The sequence below is a fragment of the Crinia signifera genome, chromosome 1, assembly GCF_055691185.1.
Source record: "Crinia signifera chromosome 1, ASM5569118v1, whole genome shotgun sequence".
Lineage (NCBI taxonomy): Eukaryota > Metazoa > Chordata > Amphibia > Anura > Myobatrachidae > Crinia > Crinia signifera.
Genome location: NC_139217.1, coordinates 218,174,792 through 218,197,349, shown reverse-complemented (window position 1 = coordinate 218,197,349; position 22,558 = coordinate 218,174,792). Strand labels below are relative to the sequence as shown.

Here is a 22,558-nt window from a genome sequence, read left to right as displayed (position 1 = left end):
ATCTGTCGGCTCATTTCTCTATCCATTGTGCCACCCGAGCTTATGGATTCTTTTTACATGTTTTTTTGGTATATAGTACCATATTTAAGCAGTCATAGAACAGTAAATGGGTTTTCTTTATACATACATATGCATTACTCTCATATATTCTGTGTATCTTTATCTTTTCAAACAAAAATACTAACAAGGATGGTTTTAATAATTTTTAAATAAAAAAAAATACTTTTTAGACTTTTTTTTGGGGGGGGGGGGGAGTGGTTTTTATCTTTGGGAGACAGATCCGCACAATGAGTCCGTGCAAACCCCACCCCCAGTGCCGGTCTGGGGTCCCGAGGTTGCCAGAGATGGGAGTCACCGTGCTCCCCTCATTTTATGCTGATCTGTCACCCACCGATCAAACCCATCCTGTTCCATTTTCTGCGATACGTTAATCCCAAAAATGCTTGATTGTACTTGGATATAGCTCCTCCATGTATTAGTTTCTACACATATGATATATAATTCTGCTCATTTTTATTATTTCTATCTACCCTCCAACATACCATTCTCATGTTTTCTATTTTGCACAAAAAATTCTAAATCTATATTAGCATTAAGCCCCAAAGGAGTTAGAGTTTGCATTTGGAAAATCCAAAATGCTTCTTTTTCAGCTAATCTCTCTCCTCTCCTCAGAGTTTTCTTAACATGATGTACACCAAAAACTTGAATCCCATCAGCATTTCCCTTTTGGAATTCAGCTATACTATATGTCTTGAAACACTGTGATGCGGAAATTTCTTTATGATGTTTAGCCGATGTTCCCTAAATCTATCTTTCAGTTTCCGTGTAGTGCGGCCTACATATTGCAGGCCACACTTACATTGTAGTACATATATACAATAGGTTGAATTACAATTCAGGAAATCATTAATAACAAACTTTTTCTTGTTTACAAAAGATTCTACCTCCAAAGTCCTTCTAGGTACATAGTTGCAAGTTAGACATCTGCTTTGATTGCATTTATAGCAGCCTTTGAGGGGACCTGTTTTAACCAGGTTTCATTGCACAGTTTAGTTGTTCCTTTTTCTGCTTGCAGCTATTAGGGATTTTAGATTAGTGTTTTTCTTGAAAACTACTTTCAGTTGGGGATCAATTACTTTATGTAAAATGGTTGTAATTGATCTAGAATGGTGAAATTTTTCTTCATGATTTTTCTTATTTGATCTGCCTTGGAATTAAATTTTGATATGAAAACCATTGTAGTTTTAGAGGTATCCCCATCTTGTGCTAATGTCTTACATTTGCTTTGTTTCTTTCTATGCTCAGACTCTTGTTGTATGCTTTATTAAGTAATTAATTTAATTTAGTTGGCTTTGTGGTATATTCATTATCCATGGTTTGTAACGGGCACTTGAAAAGTGCAGAAAATTATTAGTATCCACTTTCTTTTTATAATTAGATGTTGTAATTGATTTCGTGAGGCTCTCTGTGGAGATAGTCAAATCAAGGAAGTTAACTTTGTGACAATCAAAACAAGAAGTGAAAGTGAGATTATAATTATTAGTGTTTAAATATGAAACAAATTCTTGTTTTCTAAGTGAATCCCCTTTCCAAATTATAATTAAGTCATCAATGTAACGGCCATAGAATACCAGATCCGCACCTCCTGGGCGTCCTATAATTTCAGGGATAGGGGGACTCACTTCTAATTTATCACAGTTTATTGATCATTTTTTACAGAAATATGTTATAGGTTTAAAATCACACATACGAGACACAATGCATATACTTAATAAAATGGAGGAGATTGAATGGCAACCAAATTATTCCTTCATTTTTTGGGATGTGAGTGCATTATACACACACATCCCTCACAAGAAGGGAGTTGAGGCTGTGGCAACCTTCCTAAATGAAGACCCATCTATTACAGATAAATTGAGAACTTTTCTTTTGGATTCAATCACCTTAATTTTAACACACAATTATTTTTTATTTGATCAGCACTTTTTTCAGATTCGCGCCGTTTTGCCAACTTATATATGGGTATGTTTGAGGAGGAGTATATTTGGAAGGGACCCTTTAGCACGGATCTGGTATTCTATGGCCGTTACATGGATGACTTAATTATAATTTGGAAAGGGGATTCACTTAGAGCACAAGAATTTGTTTCATATTTGAACACTAATAATTATAATCTCACTTTCACTTCTTGTTTTGATTGTCACAAAGTTAACTTCCTTGATTTGATTATCTCCACGGAGAGCCTCAAGAAATCAATTACAACAACTAATTATAAAAAGAAAGTGGATAATAATAATTTTCTGCACTTTTCAAGTGCCCATTACAAACCGTGGATAACGAATATACCACAAAGCCAACTTAATAGGATAAGAAGGAATTGCTCTACTATAGATACCTTAAAGAATCAGGCAGAACAAATGTGTAAGGACTTTGAAAACAGAGGAAATCCAAATGAATTACTTAATAAAGCATACAACAAGAGGCTGAGCATAGAAAGAAAAACCCCATTAGTCCTGTAACAAAAATGTAAGATAGTAGCACAAGATGGGGATACCTCTAAAACTACAGTGGTTTTCGTATCAAAATTTAATTCCAAGGCAGATCAAATAACAAAAATCATAAAGAAAAATTTCACCATCCTAGATCAGGATTTTACATAAAGTAATTGATCCCCAACTGAAAGTAGTTTACAGAAAAACACTAATCTAAAATAGCCCCAAGCAATTTAAAAGCAGAAAAAGCAACAACTAAATGGTGCAATGAAACCTGGTTAAAAACAGGTCCCCTCAAAGGCTGCTCTAAATGCAATCAAAGCAGATGTCTAACTTGCAACTATGGCCCTTATTCTAGTTCACTCTTAGAGGCAAATTCCTTCTCAGATGGACAAAACCATGTGCACTGCAGGGGGGCAGATGTAACAGGTGCAGATAGAATTAGATTTGGGTGAGTTATTTTGTTTCTGTGCAGGGAAAATACTGACTGCTTTATTTTTACACTGCAATATAGATCTCACTTTGAAGAAAAACCCCACCCAAATCTGACTCTCTCTTCACATGTTATATCTGCACCACCTGCAGTGCACATGGTTTTGTCCATTTGAGAAGGAATTTGCCTCTAAGGGCGGTATTCAATGAGAATACCTGCGAGGTGCAGCGAATCCTTTTTAGGATTCGCTGCACATTCGCCACGTTCCGGAGCCGGCGGGCTCCGGTATTCAACGTGTCATGGGCTCGCTGCCCCTGACTGGCGAATATGAGCTCCTGCGGTGATTGAAGCAGGGAGCCTGAGGACGGTGGCAGGCAGAGAGATGGAAGTCTATCTGCCTGCCCCAGAACGTTTGTGGGGGTTAGGTGGGCTCCCCGGGTGCCAGGCAGCACAGGCTGCCCCCCGGGGGTGCCAGCAGGGGACCTATATTCACTATACCTGATCGTAACAGGGTGCAGTGAATATATGAATATGTAATGAGTGGCTCGGCTCCGGCGCCCCCTGCTGGCTGCTGTGTAAAAAAAAATATATATATATATTTTTTTTTTAAATTAAATATATATTTATGTGCTTACAGCACATGAATAAAAGTAGCATGCCCCTCCTCAGAATAAAATTCCTGATTTTTAGACACCAAATGTAAAAAACAAAACACTTTATTTTAAAAGTTCACATTCCACTTCTCCATAAAAAGATAGCGATTGCTACTCGGTGAATCATGGCGAAAAAAACCTTCAAATGTATTCGCCATGTGGTCATTGAATAGGGTGATTCACCGTTTTAGTCAGAAATTCGTCAAACAGCACAAATTCGCCATAAAAACATGGCGAATCAGGCTCATTGAATACCGCCCTAAGAGTAAACTAGAATAAGGCCCTATGTACCTAGAAGGACTTTGGAGCTAGAATCTTTTGTAAACAAGAAAACGTTTGTTATTAATGATTTCCTGAATTGTAATTCAACCTATTGTATATATGTACTACAATGTAAGTGCGGCCTGCAATATGTAGGCTGCACTACACGGAAATTGAAAGATAGATTTAGGGAATATTGGCTAAACATCATAAAGAAATTTCTGCATCACAGTGTTTCAAGACATATAGCTGAATTCCACCAGGTAAATGCTGATGGGATTCAAGTTTTTGGTGTACATCATGTTAAGAAAACTCTGAGGGGAGGAGATAGATTTAGAGAATTAGCTGAAAAATAAGCATTATGGATTTTGCAAATGCAAACTCTAACTCCTTTGGGGCTTAATGCTAATATAGATTTAGAATATTTTGTGTAAAATAGAAAACATGAGAATGGTATGTTGGAGGGTAGATAGAAATAGGATATATAATTCTGCTCATTTTTACTATGTGAAGAAACTAATAGTTATATCCAAGTACAATCAAGCATTTTTGGGATTAACTTCTCGCAAAAAATGGAACAGGATGGGTTTGATCGGTGGGTGACAGATCAGCATAAAATGAGGGGAGCACTGTGACTCCCATCTCTGGCAACCTCGGGCCCCAAGACCGGTACTGGGGGTGGGGTTTGCAAGGACTCATTGTGCGGATTTGTCTCCCATAGATAAAAACCACTCCCCCCCCCCCCCCCCCCAAAAAAGAAAGTCTAAACAGAATTTTTTGAAATTTACACATTATTAAAACCATCCTTGTTAGTATTTTTGTTTGAAAAGATAAAGATACACAGAATATATGAGAGTAATGCATGTGTATGTATAAAGAAAACCCATTTACTGTTCTATGACTGCTTAAATATGGTACTATATACCAAAAAACATGTAAAAAGAATCCATAAGCTCGGGTGGCACAATGGATAGAGAAATGAGCCAACAAATAACCGACCCAGGTTCGAGCCGCATGGAGACTGTCTTTAATTATGTAATATGTTTTTATTTATCTACTTTTTACTATACATACTTTGTCAGTAATACTATTTATTTTGAATTTTTTGCTTATATATATATATATATATATATATATATATATATATATATATATATATATATATATATATATATATATATATATATATATATATATATATATATATATATATATATATATAGATTGGGAAAGAATCGGCACTCCTCCGGTAAATGATCAAATGCCCCGGGTGCCTTCCATGAAATAGAGGAATAGGCAAAAAAACAGAGTCACTCCAGGGGTCTTTTGTAAATAATTTTTAGTAAATGATGTCCATTAACAATGGTTACATGCAAATGGGTCAACGTTTCGATGCTACTGCATCGTTTTCAAGACAAGCATGCAGCCTAGTAACATACATACAGCCGCCAGCTGGCGGTGAGCTTAAATAACTTACCCAGCCCGGTATGTCAGCCCAGCAGCCGGGTGCTGCACGCGTCCTCCTCACTGTCGGGGCAGAGCGGGGAGCATACAGCTGACGTCAGTCCCCAGCCGTTGCTTAGCAACGCCGCTGGTTAGGACTTCTATCCCCGGCCGCTGTGCTGACTCCCTGTGCGGGGGAACATGGAATTAGACATTAGAATCGATCACGGGAGGTAGCTACCTCCAATTCAGATAGTGATTTCAGAGTACAAGAATCTGATGATCCCTCATACAGAACAGCGGTCCCTTTAGAAGAACCCCAGGTCCAAAAACACGCAAGAGGGCGACCACCCGCAGGGGGCGCCAAAATGCGCGGATCACGCGAACTAAGAGCTCTAGCGCGGAACTAATTTACAACCTTTCAAGCCAGGTACTCACAGCGTCTGAAATTTCTGTTCTCAACAAAGGACTTTCATTCATCCCTACTAACCAGCACCGGGATATACAGTGGCAAATTGATAAATCAAGATTTGAAAGGAACTTACGCTTGAAGGAACATTTTCAGAATCAAGATCAATCACGACAGGAAACTTCAGTCATTAACAACTTCATTCGCAGTAGATCCACATCCACTTTTGATCCACAATCTCTCAATAAATCACTACCCACATTCTCTAGATTAGTAGATGCAGCAGTAACAAAATATAACGCAGCAGTTCCACACATCCATCACAATTTATCAAAAATTGAGAAAGAAGCATTGAATCAGTTGGCAGGATATCGACACATTATTGTGCGACCAGCAGACAAAGGAGGGGCAATCGTCATCCAAAACTTCTCAGATTACAAACTGTAACTGGAATCACAACTGAGTGATACAAGGACATACATAAAATTAACCATGGATCCCACTACTCAATACAAGAAAGAACTGGACCAAGTATTACAACGAGCAATAACAAACAATATCATAGAAGCTTCTCTGGCAGCGGTCCTTATTCAGAAACATCCGGTGGTTCCAATTATATATACGGTCCCCAAAATTCATAAGAATGTTGAAAAACCCCCTGGTCGCCCGATAATCTCAGCCATTAATTCATTATATCATCCAATATCCAAATTACTCGACAATATCCTTCAGCCACATATTCAAACGCAACTATCCTTCGTAAAGGATACAACAGCATTTCTGCTACGTCTTCAACAACTGGATATTCTTCCCATTGACACAGTCCTAGTCACCATGGACGTCAGCAGCCTCTATACCTCGATTCCACAATGCGCAGGTATAGCAGCAGCAGCAGAGTTTCTCAGGACAAACAACATTATGGACATGGATCAAAATCTAATTGTGGACCTACTATCTCTCACACTTGAGAGAAATTATTTCATGTACAACGGCGATTATTATCAGCAGACCAGCGGGTGTGCCATGGGAAGCCCGGTGGCACCCAGCCTGACGAACATTTATATGTTCAAAGAAGAAAATGAAAAATTCTTACACAATACATCATTTAATCGCCATCTGTTAATGTACGTTTGTTTTATTGACGACTTGTTCTTTCTATGGACTGGTCCTGTACAAGATCTGGAAACATATATCACCAACCTCAATAACAGTACCTCACCAATTAAATACACCATCAACATCCAAAAAGAGGCGATCAACTTCCTGGACGTCCTGGTCAAAATCACTAATTATAAAATTGCAACAGAGGTGTTCATCAAACCCACGGATAGAAACACACTTTTATCAGCAGCAAGCCATCACCCCAAACCTCTTAAAAGAGGCCTCCCTAAGTCACAGCTTATGAGAGTGGCCAGAATCTCTAGTACTCCACAGGCGGCGACTGCAAGCACCAATCAGGTGGTAGAGCGATTCGCCCAAAGGGGATATAATCTCCAAGCATTAAGAAAAGCGCAGACCGAAGTATTGGCAATACCACGTTCACAATTATTAACATCTACAGTGCGCACCATGGCAGACATCCTTCCATGGAAACAGGAATTCACAACATCAAGCCCTGTATTCCAAAGGGCCACCAAAGCGCTGTGGCCAATAGTGAAATCAGATCCAAGTCTGCCCTGCTTTCGTTCCATTCAACCAATGGCCTGCTACACCAGGGGACGCAATCTAAAAGATCGAATTGTACATACAGATATCACCGGTTTTGACAAAGTCGACCCCCAGGTGTCATCATCATTTTTGCAAAAACCACCAGGGTGCTATAGGTGCTTGAAATGCACTATGTGCAAAAATATGGTAGTATGCCGATCATTTAAACACCCTATAACCAATGTGGACATCCCTAAAAAGCAAGTATTGACTTGTCTTATGACCCATGTCATTTATTTGTTGTTCTGCCCGTGTCAACTCTTTTATGTCGGCAAAACTGTACGAAATAATAGGGAAAGAATGGCCCTTGTAGAGAGGGTAACTAGTAGCCGAGGCTAGTAGTGAACAGGCGCCTAATAGGGTGGTTTGTCAAGCAGCTCCTCTAGGGGGCGTCAAACCCCAAATATATATAGGAAGAAAAAAGCAAAGTGTGGAGCACTAAGAACTAGTTGGATCAATATGGTATAAAACAATCTATTTATTTTATATATATATTTTATAGTGGACTATCCACTAGAAAGGTATAAAAACGTGTACACAGTAATACATAAAAAATATATCAAATCACATTAACATATACAAGTTAGGTAAAATTGGGTATGATACTTATGGGCTGAATTCTTGATGGATTGTCCTTATTGGAGATTTGTTATTGTACGGTCTGTAGAAGTATGAAGAAAGGGTCCATAAACCTTGCCGGATAAGTGACGCTGGAGGAAGAGTATTCGCCCACTGGGATTGTGGGTATCCTCAACGAGATGCGCCCCTACGATCCTTATTTTGCAGGTGGTGGTGTCCCAAATTTGATGTTACCATATGATGGAATAATGTCCAAACAGACAGTCCAGTATATAAGTACCAGGTAATACTCCAAAGGACAGGATATCCAGTTTAGCAGAAGCCCAAAGTAAAATGAATTCAGCAGGTGCTCCCTGTCATGTTTCGCTGTCCAACTGACAGCTTTTTCAAAGGAATGGCCCTTCACAGATCGGCAATTAACATCGCCATCCGCACCAAAAAGGCTGATCAACCAGTCGCCCGCCATTTCTTGGAGGTCAATCATCAAGTCACGGACTTAAAATTCATCTTAATAGACCATGTCCCCATCATGCGTCGGGGAGGAGACAGAGATGGCCTGTTACTGGAACTGGAGTCAAGATTGATCTACAGACTCCAGACTATTAAACCACAGGGTTTGAATGACCGCTTCAGTTGGAATATATTCTTTTGATTTATTCCATTCATCATGTGTGCTTATTCGCACATATCTGATCCTGTTGCTCTCTAAATAATTTTGAATGTAATTTTTCCTCTGAATTATTCCTGCATTTAATATATGTGCCTATCAGCGCATATATATTTCTGATCCTGTTGCTTTCCAAATTGCTCTGAGTGGCTCTACATTTATTGTATATGTCTATAACATTTATTGTAAAGAAATGTAGATGTGTAGACACTAACAAGATGTGTAGACTTTGTGTAGATTGCCACCAGGCATAAAGTATTAGCAACCCCTTTGAATGCACACCTAGATGTGGTTCCCATTAGGCATCTGCCATTTGTTTTTTGTCAATAGTCAGCTCCTTTTGGCGCAGAATGTATTATTCGTTTTCTACACTAATGTCTAATTCCATGTTTCCCCGCACAGGGAGTCAGCACAGCGGCCGGGGGTAGAAGTCCTAACCAGCGGCGTTGCTAAGCAATGGCTGGGGACTGACGTCAGCTGTATGCGCCCCGCTCTGCCCCGACAGTGAGGAGGACGCGTGCAGCACCCGGCTCCTGGGCTGACATACCGGGCTGGGTAAGTTATTTAAGCTCACCGCTAGCTGGTGGCTGTATGTATGTTACTAGGCTGCATGCTTGTCTTGAAAATGATGCAGTAGCATCGAAACGTTGACCCATTTGCATGTAACCATTGTTAATTATTATAATTTTATTTATAAGGCGCCACAAGTGTTTCGCAGCGCCGTACAAAGGAACAATACAGGGAGACAAAGCTTGGCATAACATTGAATAAATAACAAGAATACAGTACAAATAAAGAGCGCCACAGTTCAATACACATTACAGCTTGGATATAAGTAGTGAGGACTCTATCAACATACAACTAGAGGCTAGATGCCAATGATGGAGATGAGTGTGCGGACAAAGATAGTCACTGAGTGTTGGAGTATAGGAGAGCTGTGAGTGACATGTGAAGAGAAGAGGGCTTTGACAACAGGAGGGAAGAGGGCCCTACTTGGAGGAGCTTACAATCTAGTAGGAAGGGGAGACAGACAGATTACAAGAGGTGCAAGCAAGTGGGTGGTGGTTAGATAGCAGGATGTAAACAGGCAAGGGGTCGGAGAACCATCTGGTTTATGCAGTGGAAGGGTATGCTTTGATGAATAGGTGAGTTTTCAGTGCCCGTTTGAAGCTTTGCAAGGTCGGGGAGAGTCTAATGGAGCGAGGGAGTGCGTTCCACTGAAGGGGTGCAGCACGGGCAAAGTCCTGTACTCTAGCATGGGAAGCAGTGATCAGGATGGAGGAGAGACGACAGTCGTCAGCCGACCGTAGAGGGCGGGAGGGTGTATGAATGGAGATGAGGTTAGAGATATATGGAGCAATGGAATTAGAGATGGCCCTGTATGTGAGTGTGAGGTGTTTGAAGAGGATTCTGTAGGGGAATGGAAGCCATTTACTAAAAATTATTTACAAAAGACCCCTGGAGTGACTCTGCTTTTTTGCCTATATATATATATATTTTTTTTTTTGGTACTTGTTTCCTAGCACGGCCACACCGATTTCCATCGGAGTGGTCGTGTCGAAAAAATCGCGTCCATCGCATGCGATTTGGTCGCATGCTATCGAGGCGACCGACCCGATTTTTTAATTGAATCAAATGTGAATAGGGTCCCTGGGACCCGATTTTACATTGGATTCAATGTAAAATATTCCCTAGACCCCCAAATTTAACCCCGTGAACCCCACCCCACGATAGACGCCAACCCGAAGCGTGGCGAGCGGCGGCGGTGCGCGTCCTCCGACCTTTTCATTCCCCCTACTATCCACGTCGGCGTGGAGTTGAGAATTTATAGTGTGGCGAGCGCAGCGAGCCACCGAGCCCGAAGCGTGGCGAGCGGACGCGTATAACTTCACAGGTATACACGTCCCCTCGCGGGGCTTGCTGCGCTCGCCACGCTTCGGGCGCGGTGGCTCGCTGCGCTCGCCACACTGTATATTCTCAACTCCACGCCGACGTGGATAGTAGGGGAATGAAAAGGTCGGAGGACGCGCACCGCCGCCCCTAGCGGGCTCGCTGCGCTCGCCACGCTTCGGGTTGGCGTCTCTCGTGGGGTGACGACGGGGCCATATATAATGTGAAATGGGTCATATTGGCCCATTTCACATTTTTCAAATTTTTTCCTATGTGAGATGGACTTAATCAAGTCCATCTCATCTTGTGCCATTATAATGGCACAAGACCGACGCGATGCTCCCGATTTCAATGTTAAAAAATATTTTAACATTGAGGCCTATGGCAAAATCGGGGGCATCGCTTCGGTCGCGTCGGGACCAATGTTAATGGTCCCGACCGACGCGATGTCCCCGATTTTTCCTTTGCCGGCAAAATGGACCTGATTTCAAAGGAAATCTGGTCCATCGCGGGGATCGTGTACCTTAACTTAAAGGTACACGATCCCAAAGATTGTGGCCGTGCTAGGAAACAAGTACCATTTTTTTTATATATGTACTGTGCACTTAGAAGAACCCTAAATTACATGGTGATATCTAAAAGATGTATATACTAAGGATTAATTATTAGGCACACACCTTAATGAGTAAGTAAGGTCCATTGAGAACCACACCAGGACAATCATAATGGTCCAATAGAATGAGCAAAGCAATTAAAAGCTGGGTATAACAAAGCATTCAGCACAAACCAAATGTATTATTTGAAAAAGCCCTTTTGGAGGGCGAAATGCGTTAGAAGTACCGCCCAGCGATTGGAAATACAAATTTACCATCAGCCCGACTGTACTGATTGATTGGTTGCCACATTTACAGAAACCTGTGGATTCAACAGAAACCGGCTCCACTCACAGCTGTGTAGTGCCGCAAAGCTAAGAGTCACATCACGGAGAACGCCAGCAGGAGTAACCGATACACGTGGGTGAGAGACACGCTGGGATCGGGGGGAAAAGTCGACAGCGTTAAGTGCGAGACATTATGACTGCACTCCTCTGTCTAACACCATGTTAAAACTCCGCTCAGAGGGACACTCCGTAATTTAGAGGAAAAGGACATTTCTATTTGGAGGTCTAGGTGAGATACGCAAATAATACACACCCACCTCCTTATTACCTGCATTGATATACAGGAACTGTTTACATATGAGGCACTTGTTCATTACAAAAGACTCCTCACTGTGAAGTGCCGTGGCCCGGCATCACTGTGGGTACAGCTTGGTTATTGCATATATATGAACATTATTTCCACTTGGCAATTTATACCTACATCATCCATTAATTTGAAAATATCTGTGGCATAAATTTGGAGATATATACAAATATATATAAAAAATAGCTATTATTACTACTATTATCAAAGCTCATTCATGTGTATGGTTTTAAATGTATGCGCATTATAATTATTTTTGATTTTTATAATTAATTTAAAATTGTCTATAGGTGGCCGCCTATTAAATAAGAATTTATATATGTAATAAATATTTTTGATATATTTCTACAGGAGCCCATACACGGTCCGTTGTGTATGGCTCCGTTCTGTACTATGCGATGCGCGCTCCCGCGCATCACATAGTACGGTACAAAAAGTATGTGCTGCACATACTTTTTGTACTAGGTACACATCGGATCGAATCGCAGTGATCCGATCCAATGTGTGCTAATTAAGTCCCAAACGGATCCGTTAAACGGACCGTGTATGGGCTCCTTTAGATAGTCTCCATCTTGTTATTGCGCACGTGTGTTCACTCTTAGTTTATTGATTCTTAAAGAGATACCATTAAATTATCACAGCATTTCCAACCCTACAGGGTTACTTTGGTTCTTTCTGTGTGAAATCCGGACCCGGAATTTCTGGCACCGGACATAATACAATTCATATGTTCAGACACTTGAACATATAGAAAAGCTGCAGCTTATATACATACATATATATATACATATGTGTATTTGATTGATAGATATATATATATCTATCTATCAATCAGAGGTTGATGATCTATTGCACAAGACTGGGAGGTTGGTACCAATGATTAAACTGAGATTGGCCCCCTATTTGTCTTGATACTGGAATATAATCGTATATGTATTTTAGGGGTGTGCTCCCACAGACAAATGAAATGGAAACTTTAATGCGAAAGAAGGAAAAGTTTGTCATATGGTGGTGCACCATTTATAGAAAAGAGACATAAAATATACCTTTTATTGGTTATATTATTAAAATCTGCGAAATATAACGAATAACATAAACACAAGTGAATACAAGTGTGAGTTTAAAAAGCTCATACGGGTTCTGACAGCAGCTTCCTATCTTGTACTATGAGTCTGAAACTACTCAAATATTCCCTCTTGTTGGTAATATCATATATAGAGAAGAGAGGTGTCTCAATTTAATAATTGGTGTGGAAAGAATTATGAGGCCTGCAGCTCATGAAATACTCCTGCGTTGTGCTACAATCTGTATGTTAATACAGCCAATCAGATATGTCACAGTTCATTACAGTGTAGTAACACTAATAGGAACTAGAGGTATATGACATCTGTCAGATAATACAGTGTAGTTTTGTGTGAATATACGGAGTTAAGTGCTGCAGGACTAATTGTTACACATGTAGCATAAGCTAATAGAAATGGTTACAGAGTGGCCGTCTGCCTAACTAATGTAACTATAGCATTCAAGCATACATGTGAATATATTTAATTTAGACGTTAAAGTAGCCGTTTCTGTGCCCCGCTGCTGCTAACTATAGCCTCTCCCTATGTCGGGGACAAGCGCTGTGCTGCAAGCTCGCGTGCACAGCCGTTACACTAAGTACCGCTGACTATAAGCACCGCGGTTAACTCAAGTAGTAGACGGTATGGCTATCTAGTACATTAGAGTCCTGAAAAGGACTAGAAATACAATCACACACAGAGGTATTAATGGTAGCGCTGGGAGAACGTCTGCACGGCTGGGTCGGCCGGCGTACGCTTCGCAGGTCTTCTTCAGGGCAACCCGTATAAGTGCCCAGGACAGGTTTATAAGGCTAAGCTTTTTTTGAATTGACCAATAGTAGCCCTCCTCTATTTTTGTAGTACCGCCCTTATTACAATTGACTACGGAATTATGTGGTAGCATGTTTTCTTCACAGAATCTTCATATTTAAGGTATTACATAGTGATCTCTTGTTATGTCCCAGTATGTTATATCCCAGTATGATGATGACGATCCATTATGCCGTTTGTAGGGGATGATTATCAATCTATTCCCGTATCTTGATATAATGTTCATTATTTCATCTGGAACCTCATATCATCTCAGACCTTTTGGTCCAGGTGATGTATATGGTATTTATACCGATGTTATACCCTTGTCAGATCATCATGTATTTTATTATGTATGGCTAACTGTAATTGCTTGGGATTTCTTGATTACGATTATCTCAGAGCGTCCAGAAATAATTTGTTTTGATAGTTTGGTGATCTGCACCCACTGGGGTTAATATTCTATCTCATGTTGTTAATATGGAGTAAATAATGATTGTGTCGACACAAACTGATGTCGATATTGTGACAGTAGGAGCCTATTACTGTGAAGTAGGGTGATAGAGGAATTGCATGGTGTGGACCTAAATGATGATATGTATATAGTGACCACAGATTTAGACATAACCGTGCAAGCAAAACGTGATGTGATGAGTGTAACCAAAGGAAAACAGTGAAAAACGTGAAAAAGTAAGGGGTGTTGGGGGATCTGTCACAAACTGGGTGATAGTCGCCCGTGTTGCCTCTGAATATCAATTGTTTGTGATACTCACTACCCATCAGAGTGTATGGATGGTGTTGTCCAATCGTATTGGATTATCTATTGTGGTTCCATATACTGCTTATACAGGTGAGGGGGAGTGAGGAGATTGTGTTTGTGGAAGGGTTGACATTCTTTGTCGACCAAGGTTAATCTTATGTCGCTCATTTCGGTGGTGTCTTCATGTGTGCAGGGGAGGGTGATGTTGCGTATATATGTCATCTATGACACTAAAAAGTGTCGTAATCATGTGTATCTCCATGGTTATTTCTATTCTAGTCAACATGCCAAGGCACTAATCTATAGGATGTATATTTAGAATTACACGCTGGGATTTTATTTGTCAGGGTCCGGATATCTTTGTTAGGTACTTGCATGTTCTGTGCATGCAGGTTCTGTGAGAGTTAAATGTCTCTGTTGTATATTTAATATATTCATCATTTTGTTCGGATTCTGATGGTGTGTATGTTTCAGTCTAGAGGTTAGTGGTTTGATCCATTCTATATTGTTACATAGGTTGTTGCTAAAGGGCAAGTATCCTTTTCATGTGTCATTGATGACACTCTCTAATTAGTTGGTAGGCTACCCTATGGTTTGGTTTATAGTTGGTAGGCTACTACTATGGTTTCCTGATCATTTTTGGGCATCATGTTTTGCATTCCCTGATAGTCATAGTTAGTTCAGAGGTGAGTGTGGCCCTTATGTCGGTTGTACAGATTCCATATTACTGTATATATGGGGTTCATGTTACGTTGTTACCCGAATTCATCAGAAAAAGACTGCATGACTAATATCATCATTAAGCCCATTTGGGGTCATTGCATAAGACTGCATAACTGATATCATCAGCCACTTAATATAGGGTTCATGTTTAGGTTATTACCCAAACTCTTCAGAGAAAGGCTGCATGACTGATATCCTCATTGAGCCCATTTGGGGTCATTGTATCCATCAAGAATATAAATTTGGTATCTTGTTGGAGGAGTTCTTTGTCCAGGTTACCTCTCCTGATACCCTTTTCTAGATGTATCATACCCTTTTCTAGATGTATCATACCAAAGGCTTGCAGGCCTCGGGGATTGCCCTGGTGACATCTGAGAAAATGCTTGGCTACTGGTGTTAGCGTCTTCATGTTCTGTTTGTCCCTACTGGCATTCTTGATGCTAGAGACATGTTCAAGTAACCTCTGTTTAAGGGGTCTGATGGTTTTACCAATGTACGTTAAGTTACATCGACATTTGAGGTTGTATATCACACCAGGGGTGGTACATATGATCTTGTTCTTGATTACCCATTTTTTGTCAAATTTATCAGTGAAGGTGGTAGTACTGGTCATATATGGGCATGCCTTGCACCCACCACATTTATAGGAGCCCACCTTTTGTGGATGGTCTGTGTTGATCTGTAGTTTCTCTAGGTGGCTATGGACTAACAGGTCCTGCAAGTTATTGCTTGTTGTCCAGCTTATCTGGATTCGGTCATCCAGAATTTTCTCCAAGTCCCTGTCTGTCTTAAGGATGTCTAAATGTTTATTTAGGATATTCTGGACCGTTCTCCACTCTCGACAGAAGGTGCCTATGAAGTGTATTTTTTCATCTGGTTGTTGTGATTCCTTGTTCTTTGGGATTAGGAGTTGGTCTCTCTCCTGCCCCTCCACTTCTTTGACTGCTCTTTTTATTGCTCACTTGCTATAACCTCTGTGTGTTAGTCTGTGGTTCAGTTCCTTTGCTCTTTTTTCATAGGTCTCTTTTTCGGAGCAGTTCCTCTTTGTCCTGAGGAACTCTCCTTTTGGTAGACCCTTAAGAACTGTTGGGAAATGGAAACTGTCCCAATGCAAAATGGAGTTGGTGGCAAAAAAAGGTCAAAGGAGATATGACCATCTGTTTCTACAGTTATTTTCAGGTCTAGGAAGGTGACTGACTGTCGGCTGATGTCGTATGTCGGAGCTTCAGTTGATTGTGATTGAGAATGTTGATGAATTCAATGAATTGCTCTCTGTCACCCTCCCAGATGATGAACAAGTCATCTATATATCTTGACCATAGAAGGACATGTTTGGTAAAGGTGTCATTGGCCTCACTGAATACCACCTCTCGCTCCCACCACCCCAGGTACAGGTTTGCGTAGGTAGGCGCACAGGCACTACCCATCGCAGTGCCCTGTACCTGGAGGTAGAATTTGCCGTTGCAGGTAAAAAAGTTTTTGGTGAGTACAATTGGAGAAGTTTAATCAGGAATTTATTAAAGGGATCCTCACGTTCCATACTTAAAAAGTATCTTGTGGCATTAATGACGTGTTCATGGATGATACTCGTATAGAGGCTCTCGATGTCGCACGTGATAAGCCACCAGTTCTTATTTAACACAATGTCTTGGATCTTGTTGAGTACATCCATGGTGTCACGAATGTATGATGGCAATGTGTACATATATTTGCGTAGCCAGTGGTCCACAAATTTGCTCGCGTTCTCTGTTAATCCCCCTACCCCGGAAGCTATCGGCCTCCCAGGGGGGTTTACCTCATCCTTATGGACTTTAGGCAGAAGGTATAGTGTCGCCACTTTTGGATGTTCAACTTCTAGGAAATCCCATTGTGATTTTGTGATAATGCCACTATCATTGGCCTCCTTCACAATCCTTTTATACATTTCTAGGAAGTTGTCAAGTGGATTAAAGGTCAGTTTTTGGTAGCATGATTTGTCCCGGAGTTGGCGTTCCAGTTCATGGAGGTACTTGTCACGGCCCCACAGTACTATGTTCCCCCCTTTGTCGGAGGGTTTAATGATGGTGTCTTCCCAATCCCTTATCTCCTTTAGGGCCTGTCTTTCTTCTCTCATTCGATTGTCCTTATAGTGGAGAGATTTGTGCCTCTCTAGTTTGTCCAGGTCCCTGCTGACAAGGTTAAGGTACGTTTTGACCTGTGGGCATAGATGGAAGTCAGGGTAAAACTGTGATTTCTTTCTCAGGGAATGGGTCACTGTGGGGTCTGTTATTCCCTCTCCTGGATGTCCAAGCTCTGGATCACCCTCATCCTCTAGTTCCTCCAAGATGGAAATGGCTATTTGTTCTTCTCTAGTAAAGAAGTCTGTAATCATGGATTGATTAGGGGTAGGGACCAGTGTTGAAGAGGCTTCATCACCTCTGGGTACAAACTCTTTTTTATGAAAAAACTTTTTTAAGAGTAATTTCCTCCCAAATAAGTTGATATCGCGCTCAAAGTTGAAGCGATTGAGAGATTGGGATGGGCTGAATGAGAGGCCTTTGCTAAGCAGTTGACATTGGGATGGGGTGAGTACGTGGTCAGTCAGATTGATAATACGGAGGTGATTCTAGTACCGATGTCGTCGGTAATCCCTGTTCTCCTCCCTCCAATCTCTGTTGACCCTTTTTCTTCTTGCCACTCCTGATCTTTCTGGGGGGCCTCCTAAATTGTCCCTTATCTCTCTTGGGGTAACCCCTAAAAAATCCTGTGGTGTTCTACGTACATTGGTATGCTCATGGGAAGACTCACTGCTTGAGGAATCTATATCAGATGTGGTATATTGTGTTTGTCGGATACTCGTCGGTCTCTTATTCATATGACTCATCTGTAGACAGTGTTGGTAGTGAAGTCCTGTATGTCCCTTTGCAATTTAGATTTCTTGCGACTTATGGTTTCCCTTTCTACATTATCAATTTCAACCTTGAAGCGCTTTTACATTTTTTGAAAGTCCCTCATACTCTTTTAATTTAGTGCTCAACCTGGCTATCTCGGTGGCATGTTGTTCCAATTTAATCTCCTCATGTTTGGTTAGAATACCAATTAATTTGAGAGAGCAGTTAGTGAGAGTCTGTTCCCACTCCGCTTTAAGGTTCTCAGACGCCAATTCAAAGGAGGGAAAGACTCTGGGTCGAAGACCCTTTGGTGTGACTCTTTGTTTGGAATAACTATCAAACGTAGCCTTATTCCAAAAGGATTTAGACTGTTTGATAAGTACAAATTTGAGAGAATGTAAATCATTGACCCAGTCATCACTTGTCTGTATCTGTGTTAGGTCTCTTGTGAGTAAACTGTCCAGGCAGTTCTTCAATTTGGCCTGTCTGTCAGTAAGGTCCTGACTGAGACTGTTGGATATGGGTGCTACCGAAATTTCTGTATTTGAAATCATGACGGAGCTAAGTAAGCCTGTCCCGGGTTCACTATCCGGTTAGGGTGTTGGAGAAAATTCTGGATGACCGAATCCAGATAAGCTGGAGACGAAGCAATAACTTGCAGGACCTGTTAGTCCATAGCCACCTAGAGAAACTACAGATCAACACAGACCATCCACAAAAGGTGGGCTCCTATAAATGTGGTTGGTGCAAGGCATGCCCATATATGACCAGTACTACCACCTTCACTGACAAATTTGACAAAAAATAGGTAATCAAGAACAAGATCATATGTACCACCCCTGGTGTAATATACAACCGCAAATGTCCATGTAACTTAACGTACATTGGTAAAACCATCAGACCCCTTAAACAGAGGTTACTTGAACATGTCTCTAGCATCAAGAATGCCAGTAGGGACAAACAGAACATGAAGACGCTAACACCAGTAGCCAAGCATTTTCTCAGATGTCACCAGGGCAATCCCAGAGGCCTGCAATCCTTTGGTATGATACATCTAGAAAAGGGTATCAGGAGAGGTAACCTGGACAAAGAACTCCTCCAACAAGAAACCAAATTTATATTCTTGATGGATACAATGACCCCAAGCGGGCTCAATGAGTATATCAGTCATGCAGCCTTTCTCTGATGAATTTGGGTAATAACCTAAACATGAACCCTATGTCAAGTGGCTGATGATATCAGTTATGCAGTCTTATGCAATGGCCCCAAACGGGCTCAATGAGGATATTAGTCATGCAGTCTTTTTCTGATGAAGTGGGTAACAGCGTAACATGAACCCCATATATAATATGGAATCTGTACAACCGACATAAGGGCCACACTCACCTCTGAACTAACTATGACTATCGGGGAATGCAAAACATGATACCCAAAAATGATCAGAAAACCATAGCATTGGGTAGCCTACCAACTAATTAGAGTGTGTCATCAATGACACATGAAAAGGAACAACCTACGTAACAATATAGAATGGATCGAACCTCTAACCTCTAGACTGAAACATACACACCGTCAGAATCCGAACAAAATGATGAGTATATTAAATATACAACAGAGACATTTAACTCTCACAGAACCTGCATGCACAGAACATGCAAGTACCTAACAAAGATATCCGGACAAATAAAATCCCAGCGTGTAATTCTAAATATACATCCTATAGATTAGTGCCTTGGCATGTTGACTAGAATAGCAATAACCATGGAGATACACATGATTACGACACTTTTTCTTGTCATAGATGACATATATACGCAACATCACCCTCCCCTGTACACATGAAGACTCCACCGAAATGAGCGACATAAGATTAACCTTGGTCGACAAAGAATGTCAACCCTTCCACAAACACAATCTCCTCACTCCCCCTCACCTGTATAAGCAGTATATGGAACCACAATAGATAATCCAATACGATTGGACAACACCATCCATACACTCTGATGGGTAGTGAGTATCACAAACAATTGATATTCAGAGGCGACACGGGCGACTATCACCCAGTTTGTGACAGATCCCCCAACACCCCTTATTTTTTCACGTTTTTCACTGTTTTCCTTTGGTTACACTTATCACATCACGTTTTGCTTGCACGGTTATGTCCAAATCTGTGGTCACTATTTACCTCTACATATCATTCACCCAAAACTTATATGGAAATAAATTAAACCACAGTTCCTCAGAAATGCCAATGAAGAACTGCACCAATATCATTTAACGCATTCTCACATTGCACTCGCATCACGGATCAATTACTCACTTAGGTCCACACCATGCAATTCCTCTTATCACCCTACTTCACAGTAATAGGCTCCTACTGCATCAATATCGACATCAGTTTGTGTCGACACAATCATTATTTACTCCATATTAACAACATGAGATAGAATATTAACCCCAGTGGCTGCAGATCATCAAACTATCAAAACAAATTATTTCTGGACGCTCTGAGATAATCGTAATCAAGAAATCGAAAGCAATTACAGTTAGACATACATAATAAAATACATGATGATCTGACAAGGGTATAACATCGGTATAAATACCATATACATCACCTGGACCAAAAGGTCTGAGACGATATGAGGTTCCAGACGAAATAATGAACATTATATCAAGATACGGGAATAGATTGATAATCATCCCCTAAAAACGGCATAATGGATCGGAATCCATATCATCATCATACTGGGATATAACATACTGGGACATAACAAGAGATCACTATGTAATACCTTAAACATGAAGATTCTGTGAAGGAAAAAACACGCTACCACATAATTCCGTAGTCAATTGTAATAAGGGCGGTACTACAAAAATAGAGGAGGGCTACTATTGGTCAAATGCCCTGAAGAAGACCTGCGAAGCGTACGCCGGCCGACCCAGCCGTGCGGACGTTCTCCCAGCGCTACCATTAATACCTCTGTGTGTGATTGTATTTCTAGTCCTTTTCAGGACTCTAATGTACTAGATAGCCATACCGTCTACTACTTGAGTTAACCGCGGTGCTTATAGTCAGCGGTACTTAGTGTAACGGCTGTGCACGCGAGCTTGCAGCACAGCGCTTGTCCCCGACATAGGGAGAGGCTATAGTTAGCAGCAGCGGGGCACAGAAACAGCTACTTTAACGTCTAAATTAAATATGTTCACATGTATGCTTGAATGCTATAGTTACATTAGTTAGGCAGACGGCCACTCTGTAACCATTTCTATTAGCTTATGCTACATGTGTAACAATTAGTCCTGCAGCACTAAACTCCGTATATGCACACAAAACTACACTGTATTATCTGACAGATATCATATACCTCTAGTTCCTATTAGTGTTACTACACTGTAATGAACTGTGACATATCTGATTGGCTGTATTAACATACAGATTGTAGCACAACGCAGGAGTATTTCATGAGCTGCAGGCCTCATAATTCAATCCACACCAATTATTAAATTGAGACACCTCTCTACTCTATATATGATATTACCAACAAGAGGGAATATTTTTGAGTCGTTTCAGACTCATAGTACAAGATAGGTAGCAGCTGTCAGAACCCGCACAAGCTTTTTAAACTCACACTTGTATTCACTTGTGTTTATGTTATATGTTATTCGTTATATTTTGCAGATTTTAATAATATAACCAATAAAAGGTATATTTTATGTCTCTTTTCTACTAAATGGTGCACCACCATATGACAAACTTTTCCTTCTTTCGCATTAAAGTTATATATATATATATATATATATATATATATATATATATATATATATATATATATATTAGTAATTCTATAGACATATTAGCGCCCAATTTGGTCACCGAAATTCGATGACCAACCATTAAATGGTTAAAAAAGGGATGCCTCAGCGGTGTTGAGAATGCAGCATGATGAATGTGTATGGGCAAACTGTTGCGCTGTCAATGTATGAGGTAAGGCTCACTCGGAGATCAGTTTGAGGTGATATTGCCAATGTAATCAGTGAAGGTTTTAATAGCTTGGTTGTTAGTTTTGGGGTATAGATATATATATATAGATATATATAAGTAGTGCAGAACTGCTCGGCACTCCGCGTGAGTAGATGCGGCTTGTGCGGTGCCTTTGCTCCCCGACAGGGATATGTAGTATACAAAGGAAATGCAGGCACTCGCAACCGATAAATTGATCAGCAAAAATAATGAGAACACACCAGGTGTGTAAATGCCAACGTTTCGGGTTCTAGACCCTTTATCAAGACATAAAGAAACAATGGATTCATACTTACATTTATAGAGATATCATGGTACAAATCACCCAGTGCAAGAAGAACAGCCTCCCAGTTTGTGTGCCATTCCCGGAGCCCTGTGATGTCATCAGAGGGCATTGCTGCGTCGGCCAGGTCTGTCAGAGCAGGGGGCGTGTCTGGGGGAGATAGTGCTACCCTTCACCAAAGAAAATGAAACAAAATTAAAAACTCTAATGGTTTTAATTATTTCATTTTGTTTTCTTTTCTTTGGTGAA

General features: G+C 40.7%; 1 protein-coding gene and 1 long non-coding RNA gene across 4 annotated transcripts in view; one reads left to right on the top strand and one right to left on the bottom strand.

Moving 5' to 3' along the window:
* Window positions 1-22,558, bottom strand: part of LOC146068957 (uncharacterized) — a 57,250-nt gene that overhangs the window by 22,899 nt on the left and 11,793 nt on the right. The gene's annotated exons all lie outside the window — the stretch shown is intronic.
* Window positions 1-22,558, top strand: part of LOC146068921 (GRAM domain-containing protein 2A-like) — a 291,321-nt gene that overhangs the window by 258,127 nt on the left and 10,636 nt on the right. For 2 of the 3 annotated variants that reach the window (XM_083179267.1, XM_083179268.1), the window contains exon 13: window positions 9,047-9,199. The exons of the other annotated variant lie outside the window; for it this stretch is intronic. In XM_083179267.1, coding sequence (XP_083035393.1) covers window positions 9,047-9,152 — 106 coding nt within the window. In that variant the 3' untranslated portion in view covers window positions 9,153-9,199. The remainder of the gene's footprint in view (window positions 1-9,046; window positions 9,200-22,558) is intronic. 3 annotated transcript variants of the gene reach the window in all.